This window comes from Myxine glutinosa, chromosome 6 (assembly GCF_964187855.1).
Source record: "Myxine glutinosa chromosome 6, kmMyxGlut1.1, whole genome shotgun sequence".
Taxonomy (NCBI): domain Eukaryota; kingdom Metazoa; phylum Chordata; class Myxini; order Myxiniformes; family Myxinidae; genus Myxine; species Myxine glutinosa.
Genome location: NC_136266.1, coordinates 123,606,360 through 123,629,179, shown reverse-complemented (window position 1 = coordinate 123,629,179; position 22,820 = coordinate 123,606,360). Strand labels below are relative to the sequence as shown.

General features: G+C 43.2%; 1 protein-coding gene across 2 annotated transcripts in view; it reads left to right on the top strand.

Annotated features, from left to right (window-relative positions):
• The window catches only part of LOC144892655 (beta-1,4 N-acetylgalactosaminyltransferase 1-like), a 153,853-nt gene that overhangs the window by 34,617 nt on the left and 96,416 nt on the right, over nucleotides 1–22,820 (top strand). For both annotated transcript variants that reach the window (XM_078780461.1, XM_078780460.1), the window contains exon 5: nucleotides 14,322–14,462. In XM_078780461.1, coding sequence (XP_078636587.1) covers nucleotides 14,322–14,462 — 141 coding nt within the window. The remainder of the gene's footprint in view (nucleotides 1–14,321; nucleotides 14,463–22,820) is intronic.

Genomic DNA, 22,820 nt, shown 5'->3' with positions numbered 1-22,820 from the left:
TGTCCAGAACAGCAAGAAGCAACATGAGAAGGCAAAGAGTTCACGAGGTCGAGGCTCCTTGGTAACTTTGCTGTCTAAAACTACAGTGAATTATGTTATCACAGTTATCCGGGATAAGATAAGTCAGTGGATTTCTGAAGAAGTAACAGACATGTTTGCTGTGGAAATTGATACCACTCAAGACATCTCAACACAAGACCAGTGCTCTGTTGTTCTTCGATATGTTGATAGCACTGGCACTATCCAAGAAAGATTAGTGAGTGTGGTGAAATGTGAGGAATCTACTGGTGAAGCTTTTGTGCAACTTGTTTCTGAAGTCTTGTTAGGACTGAATCTTGGCCTCAAGAACTGTGTTGGAAACTCAACTGATGGTCCAGCAAACATGCAGGGGCACTACAAAGGTTTCAGTACTCTGCTATCAAAGGAAGCTCCAATGCAGATCCATGTTTGGTGCCACGCACATGTGTTAAATCTCGTTGTGACCGAAGCTACAAGTGTTGTGGTCACTAGCGCATCACTGTTCTCACTAATGAATGACATTGCAGTGTTCTTTTGGGAATCTTATCAGCGAATGAACATCTGGAGTCGACACTCCACTACTGTGAAACGAATGGGAACTATCGGAGAAACTAGATGGTGGTCAATGGATGCCGCCTTGAAGAAGGTTTTTGGTTCATTCAACAACCCAACTGGAGCACTTTTCATGGAAGTTATCACCACTCTTAATGCCATACTAGTTGCTGACCAGATCCAAGCAGCTGTTAAGGCCAAGGTGCAGGGATACATTGCCAGTCTCCTGCAGTTTGAAACAATTCTGACTGCACAAGTATATCTGCAAGTATTCCCCCGCACTACAGCACTCTCCAAGTATCTACAAACTGTGCAATTGGATCTGCTGACTGTGCACCGGATGGTGGATGAATTGCTAGAGAATATGCAGATGCTACGGGATGACTTCCAAGCTTGTCATGATGCAGCTGCAAAGTTTGTTCAATGGGCTAATGACCAGCTGGATGAAATGGATGTAAATCTTGTTATGGAAGAGTCCCTTCCTATAAAACGGCAAAGACGGCACAAACGCATTGATGACGAACTGTTCATAGATGAGGCTACATCAGCTTCTGACCCAGTAAAGAAGTATCGCATTGAAGTGTACAACCGAATAGTGGACACTATTGTGATAGATGAGGCTATATCAGCTTCTGACCCAGTAAAGAAGTATCGCATTGAAGTGAACAACCGAATAGTGGACACTATTGTGAGCAGCATTGAGCAGCGGTTTGACAGATCAGCAACATCAACATTGCATGCTGATCTCTCACTTCTCCACCCAAGGAACTTTGATCAAGTGGCATCGGGAGCTATGGAAGAGCTGCATAAACATTTGCTGAGATTTGATGATGGTGTCACTGCGGAACAACTACGAAAAGAACTGCGAAGCCTTGGAGAACAAGGGTCAACACTGAAACTATCAGTAGCAGATGCTTATACAGTGCAGGAGAACAGTGAGTCTGAACAGGAAAGGAAGACTCTGCCAAGTACATGTAAGTCATGTAAAGCCTGTCCTCTATGCTGCTACAAGGTGCTCCTCAAGTTGAACCTCTTCACTGATGCCTACAAGAGCATTGGGCTGGCCTACAAGCTGCTGCTAACGCTGCCTGTGTCACAAGTGGCGGCATGTGAATGGTCTTTCTCTGCTTTGAAGAGAATCAAAAGCCGTCTGCGAAGTACAATGACACAAGAACATCTTGAGGCGTTCATGTTGACGTCTGTGGAAAAAGGGATCCTGGCCAAACGTGAAACTAAGGATGTCATTGATGGTGTGGCTGCCAGAAGCAGCGAACTGCGCAGGCACCTACTCTCTTAGACATGACATGTGCTTGTGTTACTGAAAATAAATGTAATTTTTAGTGGATTTTATTTGTCTTTTGTTTTTTCAAGCATTTCGTCTATTTTCTCAGATAAGCACCATATAAATGAATAATGGGCCGACCTAGGTGAAGGACGCCCGGGCCGGTTTTAAGACCCAGTCCGCTACTGCCTCCAAAGCCAGTCGCCGACTGGGCATCCTCCGTCGTGCGAAGTCCTTCCTTGGCACACCTGAGCTGCTCACTACATACAAGGCTTTCATCTGCAGCTCAATGGAATACTGCTCTCCCATCTGGGCTGGTGCTCCTGCCTTACACCTAGCTCGTCTTCATGCTGTTGTAACCAAAGTGTTCAGAATCATTGGAATCTCCCTTGATGAAGCTACCTCCGAGGGCCTTTCACTTACTCACCACAGGCAGGTTGGTGGTCTTTCTGTCTTCTACCGACTCCTCTCCGACCTTGCTCTCCAGCTCTCTCTGGGCTCTGTCCCCCAAATATTCCTAAATGTCGCACAAGATCTGCCTGCAACCCTCTTATGGTTAAACTGCCAAAATCAAGACTCTCTGCTCACCTTCACTCTTTCATTCCTCTTTTCTCCCGCCTCTGGAACATACCCCCTCTCTCCCTTCAATCCCACCCCTCCCTCCAGGTCTTTAAAACAGCTGTTCACCACCATCTCTTATCTTCCCCCATCCAAAACCTTGATCTTTTCTACCCCCGCTAATTTCACCCCAAATCCTCCTTTTTGAAATACCAACTTCTTTCCTGGAAGTCCTTGGTGGCCTTGTGTTTAATACTTCTCCCACCCCCCCCCCCCCCGCCCCTTCCCACGCCACCTCCCCCCAAGCCCTCTCCCTCCCACACATTCCCGATGTCCCTTACAAATGTTGTGTTTATGTGCTTCCCCTTCTCTCCCCATCTTGTCTACCGCTCCCCTTTTTATATACTTTGTTTGTTTGTCTGTTTGATTTGTTTGTGTGATAAATGTTAGCTCTTTCACGAGCCTCGATTATGTATACAAAAAAAAAAGAAAAAAAAAAGTGATGAGTGGAGTCATCAGCAAAAACATAGAGAGAATTTTCGTAGAGAGTCGGAGAGATCATTAATAGAGACCAGAAAAACCACAGGGCCCAGAACACTGCCTTGAGGAACTCCAGCCTGAACAGGAAGGGGAGATGAGAGAATTACATTTGGAGCCACACAGTTGACGAAGACAGGAGAGTAAGTCTGGCAGACTTGCATAGACATGTGCAGAGAGAGTTTGGAGAGCAGGGCAGGGTGCAAGAATGTATCTAAGGCACGAGATATGTCAAGGGAAACAGCTCTGATTTCCTGTTTTATTACTTTGCAAAAAAAAATGTTTTTTTGGACAAGTACTGTATGTTGATCACTCCAGTTTGTGTGTGTGTTTGCGTGTTTGTCTGTTCGCTCACTTGTACTTGCCTAAAGGTCACAATTCGAAACCGATCTTCACAAAACTTCACCAAATGGTAGAATTTGTGGTCTGACAAAATCCTATTTCTTTTTGAGGTCAAAAGGTCAACATAGGCCAAATGTCAACTACTTTTGTTCGGATTTCTAAAATCCTCAATTTCCATGCAATTGACTTGAAATTTGAATAGGATTTACATAGCGGCAGAAATAATTCAACCGCCAACTATTTTTGAGATCAACATAGGCCAAAAGGTCAACAGAGGCCAAAAGGACAACAACCTTTTAAAATTTCTGAAATCCTCAATTTTCATCTGATTGACATGACATTTGAATAGGATTTTCATATCAGCGAAATGAATTGAACCATCAACTATTTTTGAGGTCAACATGGGTCACAAAGTTACAATAGGCCAAAGGAAAACCACTGTTTTCACGTTTCTAAAATCCTCAATTTTTATCTGATTGACTTGAAATTTGAATAGGATTTTCATATCAGTTTAATGAATTGAACCAACAACTACTTTTGAAGGTCAACATAGGTCATAAGGTCAACATAGGCCAAAGTCAATCGCTTTCTTTCAAATTTTAAAAATGCTGAATTTTCATCCGATTGACTTGAAATCTTAATAGGATTTTCATATCAGTGAACTGAATCAACCATCTACCACTTTTGAGATCAACATCGGCCAAAGGTCAACAACGATTTCAAATTTGTAAAATCCTCAGTTTTCATCCGATCGACTTGAAATCTGAATAGGATTTTCATATCAGCGAACTGAATTCAGCCATCTACCACTTTTGAGATCAACATAGGACAAAAGGTCAACATGAGCCTAAGGTCAACCACTTTTTACAGATTTCTAAATTCCTCAATTTTTGTCCTATCGATTTGACATTTGAATAGTATTTTCGAATCAGCTAAATGAATTCAACCACAAACTGTTTTTGAGATTAACATTAGTCACATGGTCAACTAGATGGTATTCATATAATACTTACCCTGCGCAGTCTTGAGAAAGACTTGGTGCAAGCCAACTCTCCTGTTTTTTAAGGGTTTTTTTTAATCCAATGTGGCTGCCAGACCAGTGACTGATGATTTCACTTTTATCAAACTATATTTCCCATGGGTTAGGTTTAGGTTAGTCCACAAGACACAAAGTCAAGGAGCAGCTGGGTTCGACTGGGTAAGGTGGGTACGGAGAGCGATCGGTTTGGGACAGAAGATTTATAGGCAAACAGAGTTGAGGCATTCAGCTTTTTCACGTGCAGTGTCTTCTGTGAAGCAATTTGAGGTAAGGAAGGGGATGGAATGGGAACAGACACCAGACAGAACTCTGATTCTGCAACTAGACCAGACGGAATCAGCCCATGGGTCCAAAAATCCTACTCTGCCGCTCTATCACACCCTCTCTCTATTCTCTTCATCCTCTATTTTGCTCAAGGTCATCTGCCATCCGCTTGGAAATCGGCCAACATTACCGCTTTACACAAAAAAAGATGCAAAAACAGATCCTTGCAACGAGAGACCAATGAGCCTGCTCCCAATAATCAGCAAGATCATGGAATACATCATCGCTTCTGATATTCAATTCTTCCTCTTCTCCAATGGCTTGATCTCTGATCATCAATTTGGTTTCAGACCAGGTCATTCTATTCTGAACATGCTGCTTCTGCCGTCTCAACAATGGATGGAGGCCCTCAATGTCAAACAGGCAATCAGAGCTGTCTCCCTTGACATATCTCATGCCTTCGATATGGTGTGGCACCCCGCTCTGCTCACCAAACTCTCCTCCTATGGGATTCATGGAAACCTCCACACATGGCTTGCCGACTTCCTCTCTGGCCGCAGTCAACGTGTGGCCCTGAATGGAATTCTCTCATCTCCTCCACCTGTTCAGGCTGGAGTTCCCCAAGGCTGTGTTCTGGGCCCTGTGCTATTTCTTGTCTTCATTCATGTTCTCTGACTCTGGAAAATCCTCTCCATTTCTTTGCTGATGACTCCACCCTCTGTCGCTCCATACATCAACCCTCAGATCGGCACTCTGCAGCCTCCTCACTCTCTGCTGACCTGGACAATATCACAAATTGGTCAAAAAGTGGAACATGTCTTTCAATCCTGACAAATCTCACTTTGTCTCTCCGTAAAGACCATCTGGAAAACCATCCCATCTACTTTCTCAACAATCATCTTGAAGAAGTTCTGCCATGATCTTTCCTGGGAAAACCACATTTCCAAGCTGGCCTCCAAAGCCAGTCGCCCTCTGAGCATCCTACATCGTGCGAAGTCCTTCCTCGCCGCTGCTGAGCTCCTCACCACATACAAAGCTTTCATCTGCAGCTCAAATGAAAACTGCTATCCTGTTTGGGCTGGTGCTCCTGCCTCACACCTAGCTCGGCTTCACGCTGTTGAAACCAAAGCTTTCAGAATCTTTGGTATCTGCTGTGATGAAGCTGATTCTGAGGGCCTTTCGCTCGCTCACTGCAGGCAGGTCGGTGGTCTTTCTGAATTCTACCAGCTCCTCTACGGTCTATCTCCCCCTGCTCTGTCTGTGCTCTGTCCCCCAAATTTTCCTGCAGGACGCACAAGATCTGCCAGCAAACCTCAACACCCCAAATGCACCTCTTTCAATCTCCAATTTCTTTCCTGAAATTCCCAGTCGTGTCAATTTATTTTATACCGTGTACCCCTTCGCTTCCCCTCCTCCCCCCTCCTCACCGGCACACTCTCTTCCACAGATTTACTGACGTCCCTGTCTCTACTGTTATGCTTGCATGCTTTCCTCTCCCTTTTGTCTCCCACTCCCTATATTTATTGTATGTGGTTTTATGGGTCTGTGCCTGTTCTCGTGTGCAATGTGTCAGCTCCAACATGAGCCTTGACTCTGTATACAAAATAATAATAATAAATCCGATTTCACGAGATGCCACCAGGATTTGGAAGAGGGAGACAGGCGTCAGAGTTCAGTCTTGAGAATAGAGCGATATTGTTTCCTGGCTCTCCTAAGGGTAAACAAACACTTGTTCCAAGCTTTGTGGAAGGAACGGAGATTGCTTTCCATTGGATTTCCCTTCCATGAGGCAAAGGCAAGTTGTTTCAGGGGTCAGGGCAACTGCCTCACCACAAGACTCAGTGTACTATGGACGGGAGGAAAGGTATGACAACTGAATACGATATTTGATAATGAGAGAGAGAGAGAGAGAGAGAGAGAGAGATAGAGAGATAGAGAGATAGAGAGATAGAGAGATAGAGAGATAGAGAGAGAGAGAGAGAGAGAGAGAGAGAGAGAATGAGAATGAAAGAAAAAGACAGGACAGACATTTGCAGGGAAATTAGTCATCACCAAGTCAAGAATGCACCGTGGACTGAGATCTGGGTCGGGAAATTGACAGATTGTGTCAGTCCCAATGAGTCGCAGAAGTCATTTGCTGAGGTGCTGTGGGTGGTGTGAGAGGTACCCACACCCAGCCAGCTGGCATTGTGACAATTGAAGTTGCCTCATATGAGGAAGAGCGAGTTGGGATGAGTGGATAGAAGTTGGTTCATGTTGTCGGACAGCGAGATGTAAACAGAGTCATCACTGTTTGGAGGACGGTACAACACACATATGAACAAAAGGCATGAGCGGAGGGGACTCCATAGACAGAGGTACTCCTGAGGTTGGGGTGGAGTGAGGACAGTGCAGGGAGAGTGACGAAGAGAGTTTTTGATAAAGAGTGCAACTCCTCCACCAGGACGAGGCTTGAGTCTATCATACCGGAGGAGGGAGTAACCATGGAGAGATACGAAGGAATTAGAGACGTCTTGAAGGAGGAAAGTTTCTGTTGAGCAGATCAAGTCTGGTTTGTCAGAATCAATCTGTATGGAGAGATCATTCAGGTTTGAGCGAAGGCCCCGGATGTTTGAGGTCCATAGTGTTTAGGAAAAGGGAGGGGGAGCATCGGATGCAGGAGAGGGGAGGTAAGGGTTTGGGTAAGGTGACGGAGGAGAAAGGGAGGTGGGGAGTTTTGGAAGGGTGAGGAGGAAGGTTTGAAGGGGAGTGGTGAGAGGGGAGGTTTGAACGGGAGGGGTGAGGAGGGAGGTGGGAAGGGCAAGGGTGAGGAGGGAGGTTTGAAGGAGAGTGGTGAGGGGAGGTTTGAAGGGGAGGGGTGAGGAGGGATGTTTGAAGAGGAGGGGTGAGGAGGGAGGTTTGAAGGGAAGTGGTGATGGGGGGAGGTTTGAAGGGGAGGGGTGAGGTTTGAAGTTGAGGGGTGAGGTTTGAAGGGGAGGGGTGAGGGTTGGTTTGAATGGAGAAATGGATTTTTAAAGTTTTATTTTTAACTGCCTCACTTTTTAACTGCCTTAATTTTTTATTTTTTTTTGTATACTGAATCGAGGCTCGTGAAAGAGCTGACATTTACTTCACAAACAAATCAACCAGACAAACAAAATATATAAAAAGAGGTAGCGGAAGACAAGAGAAGGGGAAGCACACAAACACTTGAGAGCACACAACATTTAAGAGCAGGGAGATGTGTGGGAGTGAGAGGGCTTGGAGGGAGGAGGCGTGGGAAGGGGGGGGGGAGGGTGGGAGAAGTATAAAACACAAGGACACCAAGGACTTCCAGGACAGAAGTTGGTATTTCAAAAAAGTGGAATTGGGGTGAAATTAGCGGGGATTGAAAAGATTAAGGTTTTGGATGGGGGAAGATAAGAGATGGTGGTGAACAGCTGATTTAAAGACCTGGAGGGTGGAGTGGGATTGAAGAGAGTGAGGGAGTTTGTTCCAGAGGTGGGAGAAAAGAGGAAGGAAGGAGTGAAGGTGAGCAGAGAGTCTTGATTTTGGCAGTTTAACCATAAGAGGGTTGCAGGCAGATCTTGTGCGACCTGTAGGAATATTTGTGGGACAGAGCCCAGAGAGAGCTGGGGGGGGCAAGGCCAGAGAGGAGTCGGTAGAAGACGGAAAGACCACCAACCTGCCTGCGGTGAGTGAGTGAGAGGCCCTTGGAGTTAGCTTCATCGCGGGAGATTCCAATGATTCTGAATGCTTTGGTTTCAACAGCGTGAAGACGAGCGAGGTGTGAGGCAGGCGCACCAGCCCAGAGGGGAGAGCAGTATTCCATTGAGCTGCGGATGAAAGCCTTGTATGTGGTGAGGAGCTCAGGTGTGCCAAGGAAGGACTTCACACGACGGAGGATGCCCAGTCGGCGACTGGCTTTGGAGGCCAGATTTGAAATGTGGTTTTCCCAGGAAAGATCATGGCAGATAGTGAGACCCAAAAGCTTGAGTGACAGAACTTCTTGGAGAGGATTATTCAGAAAGTGGATGGGAGGGTTGTCCAGTCGCCCTGGGCCGGATCGGCCCGGCGGCGGTCCCGGAGCGCGAGGTACTCTGTTGTGATGGCCGCCAAAACCACGTGATCGATGGCGGGTTTTTTTTTTTTGCAAACTTTTATCCCCATCGCTAGGCGATCACATTTGTAAAATTTTGCATTGGTCCATTCAGTGGTTCTGGAGAAGAAGATGTTTAAAGTGTATGACGTCATCGGCAATGGCAGCCAATGTAAGTAGAAATGTTAAAAGCAAAATTCATGATGCACTCAGTTACATTGTAGGGGGGCGGCTTAGCCCAAATATTCAAAAGAATTGTGCATTTTGTGATACAAGCACCAAATTTGGCACAAATGTACATTAATATGTTGCGAACATTTTCAGATATTGGGCCACTTGAAATTCTCTCTTTATGTCCGCCATATTGGATTTCAAAATGGCCGCCACTTGAAATCTACATTTGCTATTATCTCTGGACGTAATGCAGCTATTGACTTGATTCTGGTATCTAAATGTATGTTTTTGGGGCAAGGAATCCAATAGTACCAATTTCAACTTAATATTATCTATCACAGTCTGTTATATAATTTTATTTGGAAATTATCTAGGCAAATATTGGATTCAACACAATACTTTGAAAAGAATGTCTTAGTTCTGTAAATATAAATAAATAAAAAAACTATACTAAATCACTAGTAACAACTCAGACAAGCTCATATATACTGGCAGTCTAAAATATAAATTCATATCCCATTAGGAAACAAAGTGACCCATTCATTTGTGTTTTTCATATGCATATTTTATGTAACATTACATTCATATTGTCAATAAATACCAAACATGCATAATCCCCTTTTCCTAGACCCTTTAAGCCATCTTTTGTGTTTCTAGAGTACAGAAATTTCTTGTATAGGCTTCCATCTGTCTTGTTTCCTTAACAATGCACTGTAGCATGTCTTTAAAAATGTTTACAAACATGACTCCACTACATGTCTTTAATCACAGCCCTGACCCAAATAAAAGAGTAGAGAGGCTGCATGTGTGTTGACCCACATCAACTGTGTTCTTTGTGTGTGGCTGTGTTTAAATCACCTTGTGACTCCACATAAATGAGTTAATTACATACAATCTGGGCTCAGCTAGACAACATTGTGTGGTCAGCAATGAAGACGAGAGTCTGAATTACATGTATGCAAAAGACCTTGTGAACCAGTGAAGCAAATACACGGGTAAGCATGAATTAAATCTAGGGCATGATATAATTTCCATGATGTTTACCTCTACACTCAATGGTGGAAGGAGGTAATGTTTTGATCCCAGCTTGTCTGTATGTCTGTTTGTCTGTTAGTCCACAAAATTCCAGACAAAGCTTGTAGTAGTGGTAGTTGTAGTGGTAGTGGTGATAACAGAAATTGTTATATAGAACTGAACTTATATTATTATTAATCGCCCCCTTGCCGCACTACTACACTGATGTACCCCCTGTCACTAGCAGCATCAAGAAGTCGCCTGTCCCAGCTGCTAAAGTGGCGTCATTGACCAGAGGAGACTTCAAACAGCAGACTGATGAAGAATACCAATGGCTAGGCAATGCAAAGCGAGTCCTGGAAGACAACACTGGTACAGTGGACAATGACAACACATCTTGGGCTGCATTTCATGCCAGCCGACAGCCACCAGATGCTCGAGTCATCTGCCCCACGTCGCTGCTTCCACTCTTCCTGGAGAGTGCCCACACAGTGGCCATGATCCGGCACTCAATGGACGTCGTGAAGAATGCTGTGGAACACCTGAATCCTGGACAGACACCAGTGGTCACCGTTGATCAGCCACTGTTTGCTTTGGCCAAGCAGATACAGTGGAAGTGGCCAGAGAGCTATGGTGAAGACCAGATAGTGGTGATGTTTGGTGGCCTCCACATAGAGATGGCGGCACTGAGGACACTGGGGGACTGGCTGAAAGGGAGTGGTTGGGTGCAAGCACTTGTGCAAGCCGAGATTGCGACAGCAGGGACAGCAGACTCATTCCTGTGAGCATCCCATGTCTTGCGCACAAGAAGAGCACATCAAGTGACTGCAGCAGCACTGTACATCCTGCAACACCGTGCCTACAACCACTACTGTCTGGGAGAAACCAGGGATGCAGAGGACCTTCCGGAGTTTGAAGACTGGTGTTGCCAGAGAGGAGAAGACATCCCCCAGTTTCACTACTGGGCAACCGTGCTGGAACTAGAACTGTTGGTTCTAGTGTATGTGCGTTCTCTCAGGCAGGGATCATTAATGATGTACCTCGATGCTCTGACAGAGCTGGTCCCCTGGTTCCATGCACTGGATCACACCCACTATGCTAGGTGGATACCAGTGCACCTGAAGGACATGGCCGAACTCACCATCAAACACCCAGATGTAGCCAGGAAATTCAGGGAAAGCCACTTCACCATTCAGAAAACACAGAGGGTGTTCTCTTCAATCCCGATTGACCAGGCACATGAGCAGAATAATGCCTGCATCAAAGGAGACGGTGGAGCAGTTGGGCTCACTGACAACCCTAGTGCCCTACGTCGCTGGATGGTTGCGGGACCAGAAGTTGCCAGGGTGATCGAAGAATTCCAGGATGGGAACCAACACTGGAGACGGCAAACAGCAGACACACGTCATCATGATCAGACGCCAAGTGTACAGGCCTCATTTGTGAAAGATGTTCGCTCTCTCGTCGGTGTCATAGAGGAGATGGGCAACCCATTCGAGGAGGAGAGTCAGGATGTAGTCAAACTGGACACAAAGGAGATCGCAGATCCTGCTGCTGTGGAGACCGTGATGAATGCCAAGAGGATTGGCCAAGAGCAGTTCGAGCATTTCACCAGAGAGTGTCTGTTGGACAGAACAAAGGCAGTGGACGCACCCATTCCTCGTAACAAGCTGAAGGTGTTCAGCACTTCCACTCCAGAAGCCAGAGCAAAGGTCAGCAACAGCTCGCCTCCATCAAGAATGACCGTGAACTCTTCGCACGCCTGTACATTGGCTGCCAGACGAGGGATGGAAACCTTGAGGAGTTCTTTTGTCACGAGAATCAGGCATGTCCTCCTGCATTGTCTGATGGTGGAAGCCTCTGCACTGGTACCAAGAGTGATCTCCTCACATGCTTGGAAGAAGTCTCCGACGCAAAGACAGAGACTCCTGTCACGACCTGTATTGTGCTTGATGGAGCAGCCATCGTCCAGATGCTGAAGCCGGCTGCATCAAAGACCTTTGAAGAGTGCCGAAATCTCGGCTCTCTGCTCACCTTCACTCTTTCATTCCTCTTTTCTCCCGCCTGTGGAACAAACTCCCACACTCCCTTCAATCCCTCTCCTCCCTCCAGGTCTTTAAAACAGCTGTTCACCACCATCTCTTATCTTCCCCCATCCATAACCTTGAACTTTTCTACCCCCACTAATTCACCCCAGATCCACCTTGTTTGAAATTCCAACTTATTTCCTGGAAATCCTGGCAGTGTCCATATGTTTATACCTCTCCCACCCCCCCCCCCTTCACATGCCTCCCCCCCTTCACATGCCTCCCCCCCTCACATGCCTCCCCCCCAAAGCCCTCTCCCTCCCACAGATCTCTCGATGTCTCCATGTCTCTCGGTCCCTGCTCTCAAATGTTGTGTTTGTGTCCTTCCCCCTCTCTCCCCATCTTGTCTACCGCTCCCGATGTTGTTTGTTTTATGTGTCTGTTTGTCTTTCTGTGTGATTAATTTTCGCTCTTTCACGAGCCTCGATCTTGTATACAAACAAACAAAACAAAACAAAAAAAAAAAAAAAAAAAAAAAAAAAGAGTATGCACAACAGATCTTCATCCCATATATGTCCACGAAGCTGCAAACAGTGTCACGCCTGGATCTGGTCTGGGATACTTACCTTGCTGATTCACTGAAAGGTAGTACATGTGCAAAGTGGGGACAAGGTGTGCGGAGACGTGTGGTGGCTGCCGCAGCCATACCAGGAAACTGGCAGAACTTCCTACGAGTGGACAGCAACAAGACCGAGCTGTTCAGGTTCCTCTCAGCAGCTCTCATGGAATGGTTTGACCAGGAGGACAAGCAACTCGTCATTACTGATGGAGAGGCAGTGCTCAGCAAGCCACTACTGCCAGATCTGACCTCACTCACCCCATGTAACCATGAAGAGGCTGACAGTCGGATGTTGCTGCATGCATCTCACGCAGTCCAGCATGGACACCATGCAATACTCATCCGGACTGTAGACACCGATGTTGTGGTGCTGGCAGTGTCCCTGGCACAGGAGTTGCAACCAGAAGACAAACTGTGGCTGGCATTCGGAACAGGCCAGAGTTTCCGATACCTAGCAGCACACGAAATAGCAGCAGGATTGGGACGAGAGAAGGCTCGTGCACTGCCAATGTTCCACGCTCTAACTGGATGCGACACTGTGTCTAGTTTTCATAGACATGGCAAGAACACTGCGTGGGCAGTCTGGACGGTACTGCCAGAACTCACTGAGGCGCTGCTGCTGCTGTCCTCTGCACCTCGTGACATACCAGACGATGCAATGCGCATCATCGAGAGGTTCGTGATCCTGTTGTATGATCGAACCAGCAAATGCACAGACATTGACAAGGCCAGGAGGAAACTCTTCGCAAGGAAGAACAATGTGCAGCTCATCCCTCCAACGAAGGCAGCTCTGGAGGAACATGTCAAGAGGGCAGTGTATCAAGGTGGACATGTGTGGGGTCAGATACTGCTGCCAGCACCAGAGCTCCCTCCACCAACCAACTGGGGTTGGTCAAGGACTGGAGAAGGACAGTACACACCTTACTGGACCAGGCTAACTGAGGCAGCTCACAGCTGCATTGAGCTGGTTTCTTGCAAGTGCAAGAAAGGGTGTGTGAGGCGCTGCAAGTGCAAAAAGGCTGCCCTTCAGTGCACAGCCCTCTGTGTGTGTGAAAGGGACTGCACATGACGATGAGTCAACAACATACATGTACTTGTGGCAATGCTGAACTTGTTAACATGACACTGTTTATGTACACGTATCTTCAGTACCGGTATATACCTAGCCTCAGATACCAGTACACCTAGCCTCAAATACTAGACCATGTAGCATGTCAGTATTATACCTAAGACATTTACAGAACTAAGACATTCTTTTCAAAGTATTGTGTTGAATCCAATATTTGCCTAGATAATTTCCAAATAAAATTATATAACAGACTGTGATAGATAATATTAAGTTGAAATTGGTACCATTGGATTCCTTGCCCCCAAAAACATACATTTAGATACCAGAATCAAGTCAATAGCTGCATTACGTCCAGAGCTAATAGCAAATGTAGATTTCAAGTGGCGGCCATTTTGAAATCCAATATGGCGGACATAAAGAGAGAATTTCAAGTGGCCCAATATCTGAAAATGTTCGCAACATATTAATGTACATTTGTGCCAAATTTGGTGCTTGTATCACAAAATGCACAACAGGTTTGCTATGCTGCTACACTAATTGGTATATATAATGAGTTAAAGTTTCGTAGAGCTAGCTCTAACGGTTTTCTCTGAATCGTCTCCACAAAATGTGTGAAAATAATAATCCTTACAAGAACAATCGGCTTCCAGTGGGATGATCACTGGAAGCCGAATAATAATGAATAGTAATCATAGTAATCATAATAATAATAATAATAATAATAATAATTATAAAATCTACCAAACAGGGTTGGTTTGCTGGGAGGAACCTGGCTGCTTCACAAGTAACCACCAAGTACCTCTTGTGGGTGGATGATGACTTCATATTCACAAAGGACACCAAATTGGAGAAGTTCATCACCGTGTTGGAAGAGACTACAATGGACTTGGTGAGGACACAGTCACGTTCATCTTTGTTTTGTTTACCCAAGTGTGACATTTATCGTAGTGTTTACAGGCTTTGATAGGGTTTCTCCTTATAGTCAGGTGGCTTAGTGCTATATTTAAAGATTACCATTCCTGGGGCGCTAGAAGCACAATATTTGGGTTGAAGTTCCCTCAGGGCCTATTAATTAATGTTAGCCTAGGAGCCCTTTGGAGTTAAAAAAAAAATTCATGTAAAACACCAAAATTCAAGATGGCCAACATCGATGACAAAATATAGCTTTTCTCGAGTCCTGGTAGTCATAAGAACACCAGATTGGTTGCAAAATGTTGGTTTTTTTAGGCCACTGAACACACTGAATAGGTTTTGAATATTGCAATACCACCAGTAGACCTACAACGAGTTCCAGCAAAGTATTTATGCAACTATACACAGAAACTGGGTTCTAAATATTCCAATATGCTTGTATCTTTTCAGTGTGTGACTCAACATGGAGCTAAACTGGGGTTACTGCGTCATTTGCCAGCAGGATACTGCTGAACCCTTGAAGTGTCCGTTGCAGAGCCCTGGGACAAGTGGTGACAAAACAGATGCCTACACATTATTTCTGACCAACGTAGAACAGTTCCGGGCCATTGGTGCTCTTCCAGCTGAACTCTATTTTGGGAGTGATGAAACTGTTGAGAATTTTGCTCCTCATTCTGCTTCCTGGCACAAATCTTGCCATTTAAAATTCAAGAATTCTAAGTTGGCAAAGGCAAAGACGAAGAGAGAGCACAACCCTGATGATGAACAGAAAAGGCACAGAAAGCGCAAAGCACTGAACGTTCAAAAGTGTTTCTTCTGCGAGAAAGGCGAAGAAGAAAATGTTCTCCATGAATTTTCAACATTTGATGCCGACAAAAATATCCGGAACATGTTCACAGAGCGAAACGACACCCAACTTATGACTAGAATAGTTGGAGGAGATCTAATTGCAATGGATTCAAAATACCATCTGGAATGTCTGGTCAAACTGAGAAAGCGCTACCATAGTCTCACTCTCAAGGCAAGCCAAACACCTGAAAACACAGATGTGCAAATGAACGAGTCTCGGATTTGTAGAACTGACCAGCTACATTGAGAAATCTGTGGACTCTGGAACTCTCTCCTTCAAGCTGTCTGAGATCCACTCTCTGTATGTGAATCATCTTGAGGAACTGGGCATCAAGAAACAAGTCAACAAGACCAGACTGAAGGGTCATTTGCTAGAACGCTTCCCAGAGGCACAAGAACAGTATGATGTGAGAAACACGGTTCTCCTTTTCAAAGAAGGCATGAGAAATATGTTGAAATATGAGAAATATGCATGAGAAAGTTTTTTAAAACTCTGGAGGGCTCCTAGGCTAACATTAATTAATAGGCCGTAAGGGAGCCTCATGCCAAATATTGTGCTTTTATCCGCCCGGTAACGGTAATTTCACAAAGCCACCTGACTATTAAATCTACAATACTGATTAAGCAGAGAAAAGCTCCTTGCCGTAGCAACATGTCGGGGGGTATGTTCAAATATGCCCAATTCCGTATTTACAAGGGATCTATATTGAAAGACGGATGATGCCTAATGAAGCACACCAACACAATATTAACGCAATCAAGGAAAGCATTTAACAACAATCCAGCAGGCCACATATCAGTGAGTCCTTTTTGTCCCCCGCCCTTCTGACTGACAAGATCGGACGGCGATATGAAAATGAACTCCATCCGACCGACCGATATAATCCATCCATGTACTTTTGTGTACGTGATATTTCAAAAAACGTTGTACATTTAGCGTTCATAATACAGATATCTATTCCTATTTTGGAGGACATCAATATTGGACTAGATAGCTCAGATAGGTGGTCTTTGGGGGGGGGCTTGCCCCCCAACCCCAAAATAGGTATTTGCTTTTTCTCAGAACCTACACACACAATTTTGATGAAACTTCACCACAACCACTTTGTCCTTTGTCCTTTGTCCAAATGGCTCACTTTGTCCAAATAGGGTTCAATATGGTTCAATATTATTCATTATGGTTCAACATGGTTCATTATGGTTCAATATGGTTCAACATGGTTCATGATGGTTCATTTTTCAATTTTCCCAATTTTTTCAATTTTCCAAAATTTTTTTATTTAATTTTCAATTTTTTTGTTTATTTTACAATTTTCAATTTTTTTCAATTATATAATTTTCAATTTTCAATTATACAATTTCCCCAATTTTTTAAATTTAATTTTCAATTTTTATTTAATAAGCCCTATTTGACATCTGGACTCCAGATGTCGCTGTTGAGTTGATATGAAGTGATTTGTGTATTCTTCTTCTCCGATTAAAACATCTTTTAAATTGATGTTGTTTTAAACATAAAGCATCCTTAAGAATGTCTTCACTCTCTCCTCCATTTATTTCAGAAAAGTTTCCTTATCACCTTCTCCCCTTTCTCCCTCACCCTTTTACCCTTTTGTCCTTATCCTTCTCTTCTTCAACTCCTTCCTCATATCTTGCTTCCCTTGAGTTTGAGCCCCATATAATATTAAACATAGTGTTATGTCGGGGGGTAAAGGAATATCTAGGGCCAGGTAGATCTGTATAGGTCGGTGTCCGACTGTCGCGATAGGGAATCTACCTGTAATAAGTTCTGTGTTTTTAGGCGGTTTGTCGGCGTAAGTGTATACCTGTGAACATACAAGGATGGTTCGTGTGTTAAATAGTTGTGGGGACTAAGATAAACCCCTGTGTGTCAGACCTGGTAATCATTCCTTTGTCCCTTATGGCAACGCACACATATAAACACTTAGATAGGTCCTTAGTGCATACATTAAATAATTCCCCTTCCCTTACAATGACCTTGGAAGAAGACTGGCAGGAAACTAGATCGGGGCACTGCCGGATGGCCGCTGCCAGCCGCACCACCAGCTGGCCTAGCAACATCGCGTGAGACGAGCTGTAACCACGCCCAGGAAGACTGTGATTGGTTGGCATGGAAGGCGCGAATCTGGAATCAATCAAGGCGGAAGGCGCGAGGAGGTTCGCAAAATGGCGGGAAGCTTCAAGGCACTGATTGGTAGCGTGCCAGAAATGACGTCAGAGAGGCCAGGTTACAAAAGGACATGCTGCACGACATTTTCTCTCTCTCTCTCTCTCTTGGCTTCTTCACGCTGGTCTCTTGTCCCTTGTCTTTGCGCTGCTCTTCTTCATGCTGGGCTCTTCACTTTTGGTATTGACTTGTGCTGGCCCTTCGCTTGTCGTTGTTCGTCCTTGGCTCTTGCCTCTTCGGATTGAGAGGTCCTGGTGGTCGTTGGTTCGCCATCTTTGTGGTGCTTGGAGCAGTGCTTGGTGCTTTTGGTGCAGGAGCGAGGCATGCCGTGGAGCGAACGGACCTCGTGGGCGGTCGAAAGGAGCCTGGAGTGGGGCGTTGACTCGGGGCCGATCTGGGTGTGGGCGAAGCGCATGGAGGGGCTTCCTCGCGCCGGAGCTTGGAGCCGGACGGGGCCGAGTTGGACGACAGACAGATAGGCTCGCACCACATTACACGAACCCATGACGAACGTGTTATTTTGTTAATTCATTTTCCCCTGTCTCGTATTTGGAAGTCGGTGTGTGGGATCCCAATTTAGGATCATTATTAGATTCATCATCGCGTTTCCCTGTCCCGACCTTTATTTACAATAAACCCTTGCATTACTTTCCATTCCTTGTTAAACCCGTGTTCGTTTGAGTTCATGCCCTCTACAGATATGCGCTTTTGCTGCTTCTTCCTCTTCACTTCTTCTTCCCGCGGTTGATAGCAAAATCCGTATTTGATCGTCGCCTTCATGAAAGCCGTTCGGTCTTCCGAGGTCCCTGGTGTTAACCTTGAGGGATTCGCACGACAATATATTCATCTGGATTTTGAGCTATTCTTGTATCTATAATTATTTTTCTCAAAATAAGATACCAATAGGATTTGTTGACAATTTCTAAAAGTGTTTTATTTTTCATAACTTTGAGAAGTTGATTTTTATTTAATATTTAAATCAAGTCTCTATTTGTGGGTTGAGCAATATCTGTATAAGGCCAGTTCTTAATTACAAAATGTCCATGTTTATGTTCCAATTCATAAGGAATGAAAAAAATTGCCCCCTTTTCTTTTATCCTTGAATACAAAAATTATAATTCTCTTGAAGCCTTTTTCTTGCCATTTTATATTAAAATGTTTATGTTCCTGAATTATACATGAGATTCATATGATGACAGGTAATGCCGCCCCATCTTCCCACTACCAAATCGGTTTGTATTCCATGACTTTGTATATTTATCTGATTTTCTTCCTTCTTTGTCACACAAACCATCGCTTTGCTATCATATATATTTTTTATTCTTGAAATCATGTATTTGTTGTTTACAAATTGTGCTTCTACATATCATTATCTCATTATACCCACCATGCGGGTAATAATTTTCTTTACGAGACCAATTAAAATAATCTAGATCTTCTAATTTTATTGAAAAGAACCAATTATACCCCAAATCAAACATATGATACCCCCATTTATCAATTATATTAACTACATACCCTTCCTTATAAAGTTTAATTGTAAGTAGATAGTTAAATTTAAAAAGAAAAGGTGGTTATGGTCTTCAGAACCAGGTGTTGTGGCTGTAAATTCGACTTGTTTGTTAAAGAGTGCTGCAGAATATTTTGTTAAATCATTGAATTTATCTAAGTCATTGTCATCTGTGGGGCTTGGAAAATTGATTAATTTATAATTATTCTTCATATTAATATTTTTTGCTATATAATATTTTTGTCGTTCAGCCTGTGCCTTTGTATAATAACTTGATAAATCAATATCCAACTCTCGGGATACTCCAAAGTTCGAACCATCTTTTCCAACATAAGTCATTTTAAAATGAGATTTAAAATAGTATCATAAAAATTTTCATTATTGTTGAGTTGAAATAATACGCATAAACATAATTGACCACAACAATTGGAATTAATGTCTTGGACTTGAAATGTTTGATTAACACCATTCTGTAAGAAGTTAATTACTTCAAGAGGCGGTGGAAGGCCATAACTATCGAAATAATTATTTTTCCAACTATTATGAATACAAACCCAATGAGACCCATTCACATTATTATATTCGAAATTCATAATAATATTCTTTGTATTTTTAGACAGCTTTGTTAATTCATCTCTCATACAAATAATTACATTATCAATTTTTAGTTTTTTACAATATTCAGCAAGTTCTATATTTGACGTTGTATTCTTTCCAAATTGTTTAAACCATTTATCCATTTATTTATAAGAAAGATAAAATCCATTACCCCTTTTAGTTAGTTTTACACCTACCTGTGTGATAGAAGAAAGCATATCTCCAGCTTTTCAGCAAAATCTACAATTACACCACTTCCACTAATTTGTTTCTCCAACTCCTTATTATGTCTTTCCAATTCTTTTTGAGCTTTTAGTTGTGCCTTCCTTTCGTTAGCAGTGTTTGCCACTGCTGAAATACCACCCGTCAAAGCTCCCGCTGCACTTAAACCAGCAAATAAAGGAATTAGAAATGGGAGAAATCCTCCTCTTGTCTCCCTTATTTAATATTTCTTCAACATCGGTTATGATATTTTAAATGTAAGTGAACCAGCATTATTCAAGGTTTTCACCTACTATCTTGTGAACAAAATATCAATTCTTATATCTTCTTTTCTCTGAATTGTTTTAACGTTAATCATACAAGGCTTTTGATTTTGAATACAAGATGTTAATTTATCACAATTGATTTGATTAACATATACATCAGTTGATACTTTACTCATTTATTTATTTTGAGAAAAAAAATCTATGTGATATTAGTCAGAACACCATTATCTGTATTAATCTGCAATTCAGTTTCGACCAAAAGCAAACAATAGGTGTCAACTTCTTCACTCTCCCCTCTGTCAATGTATAGAGAAGTATCCAATCTATTAGATTTAATAGTTTCCTTTTGAGAACGCAGGTCAATTGCGTAGATTGTACAAAGTTTTTGAAACGCAACCATATCCAAAATGGGATCTTTATTAACGTTGCTTTCACACACCTTTTGGTAAGACTTGTAGGCTTCCACAAAATATTTTTTTCCAAATCAACTTCGATTCTATCTCGCGGGTAAAATGTACCATCCAGAGAAACCCGAAGTTTTCACCTTAGCATTATCACTCAGCGCATTATTCTTATCAGTACCTTCATCTTCATCTGGTTTCTTAAAAATGAGCCACAGCTATCGTGGCTTTCCTTCCAGATCACCTAAATTCCAAGTGTAGGTCGTGTGCCAGTTTAATGTGTTGACATCTTATTTTAAGGTATGATACATTTAGTGGTTTCTTTGAGTTAAGTCTTCTATTTAACATCTCTTCCGTTTTAAGATTAGGAGTATATTCACTAATATACCAACACAAATCATCAATAACAAATTAATTATTATCACCAAAAGGATTAGCAGCCCCAAAAAGCAATCTATTTATATTATCATTCCCTTTGTAGTTGAAATCGAATTTTAAGTCCATACAAAACTTTATCATAATCACAAAATCCAAATATACCCTAAAGGGGAACTGCTATGGTAAAACGATTGACTGCTTTTGTATCATCGTTATACATAAACTTTATTTGACTATAATAGTCCTTGAGCCAGACCAAAAGTAATGCTCCGGCGGGGGGAGTAATTCTCATTATGATTTTCCATTAGACCAATGTCTCAAGTGTCAGAAAAGGTGTGATGGACATCTGAGAACGGTAGCTTAGTGCCCGGATGGACGCCATCTTTGAAACCACCCAGCTCGAAAATGCCCATTTGGTGGGGTACATTGTTGCACGTGTATCTGGACTTCTATACTAGCTATCGATGTGCGGTTGACGACTAAATATACGTCCGATGTGTACCGTCTAAATAAAAAATAATATGAAGCATTTTGTTTTAGATTAATTATTATAAAAATCAATTATCGAAAAAAAATCATATATTTTTCAATATTTTATTATTAGACTTGTACTTTTTTTAGTGAAACAACACTGGTATGATTTTCCAAATTATGCATTGTGCTACACCGTTTATCTGTCTATAAAAATAACTCAAAAACTAAAACATATCATCCACCACGAGTTTACAACAAATAAATGTAAAGAGGCATAAAATGACTTAGGCCGCCGCTGGCATTATCTATTCTGACGATAACGCAAGTTAGGAATGTCGTACGGAGAGGATTTTAACACCATACGATATCTAATAAGCAGGCGGAAATTGTTACATAGGAAATCTGCACTTTGGTGGCCATCTTGGATTTCAAAATGGCCGCCAATTATATTAATTATTCATTACTAGAGTTTGGAAAGACGTATGGAGCTGATTTTAACACCATACGATGTATATTCCTAATAAGCAAGCGGAGGTATCATTGAACATGTCATGTTTTAGTCAAATAACACCGGTATGATCTTCCAAATTATACATTTTGCTAAACCGTTTATCTGTCTATAAAGATTTTCAGGCAATTTGGCCTGCATTATAATAGAGAACAACATATGCTATACAATATACAGTGCACACAAAGTTAATCATCAGAGTCGCCATCAGAGTCATTGGCATCCTGAGCCACGATAGCATCATCCTGCACCATGTTGGAGCATCCCTGCAGCTTACACACAACAGTGCACTTCAACCCATTCAATATGCAGGAGCAATCTGACGGTCGACACGTCCTTCTGCATGTGCATGAGATGAGATTCAAGACGACATCTGGAGCTGGTAGACCCGCCATCCATCGGATTGTGAGCGAACCGCCATCATCGAGTTCCCAACCTTGTCCTGCTGATGGTGTTGGGACGTCTGGTAGGTTTTCAAGGCTGCGTCGCCAGATAGCCGCCTGATAGTTGGCCCTAAGCGTATGCTGCATCAAGGAGTCTTCACAAGGCGGCAATTGTCCAGATTCGATCTGGCCCTTCTTTGCACAGAACATGTGATAACGGAGCGAATTAACACCGACGATCTTCGTGTTCTTGGCGTACAGCTGACACGTGAAGGCCTGAATGCTATTGAAGACGTCTGTTGGTACATTCCACGAAGATCCCAGATCTGTGAATGCTTGAAGATACAGCTCATTCGCTTGCACAAGCTTCAAAGCCTTTATCTTTCCTTGGCTAGCCAGAGCACTCACAGTGTCACACCCGCTCCATGCATGAAGCCCTGGCAATGCACTGCAAACTCCAGACCCCAATACCGCAGCCAACTTTCCAACGTCGATCATTCTGACTCGAACCTTTGTTCCTCGTCTGATGAAGAGCTGACTATCGATGGTTCTGCTGAGATGA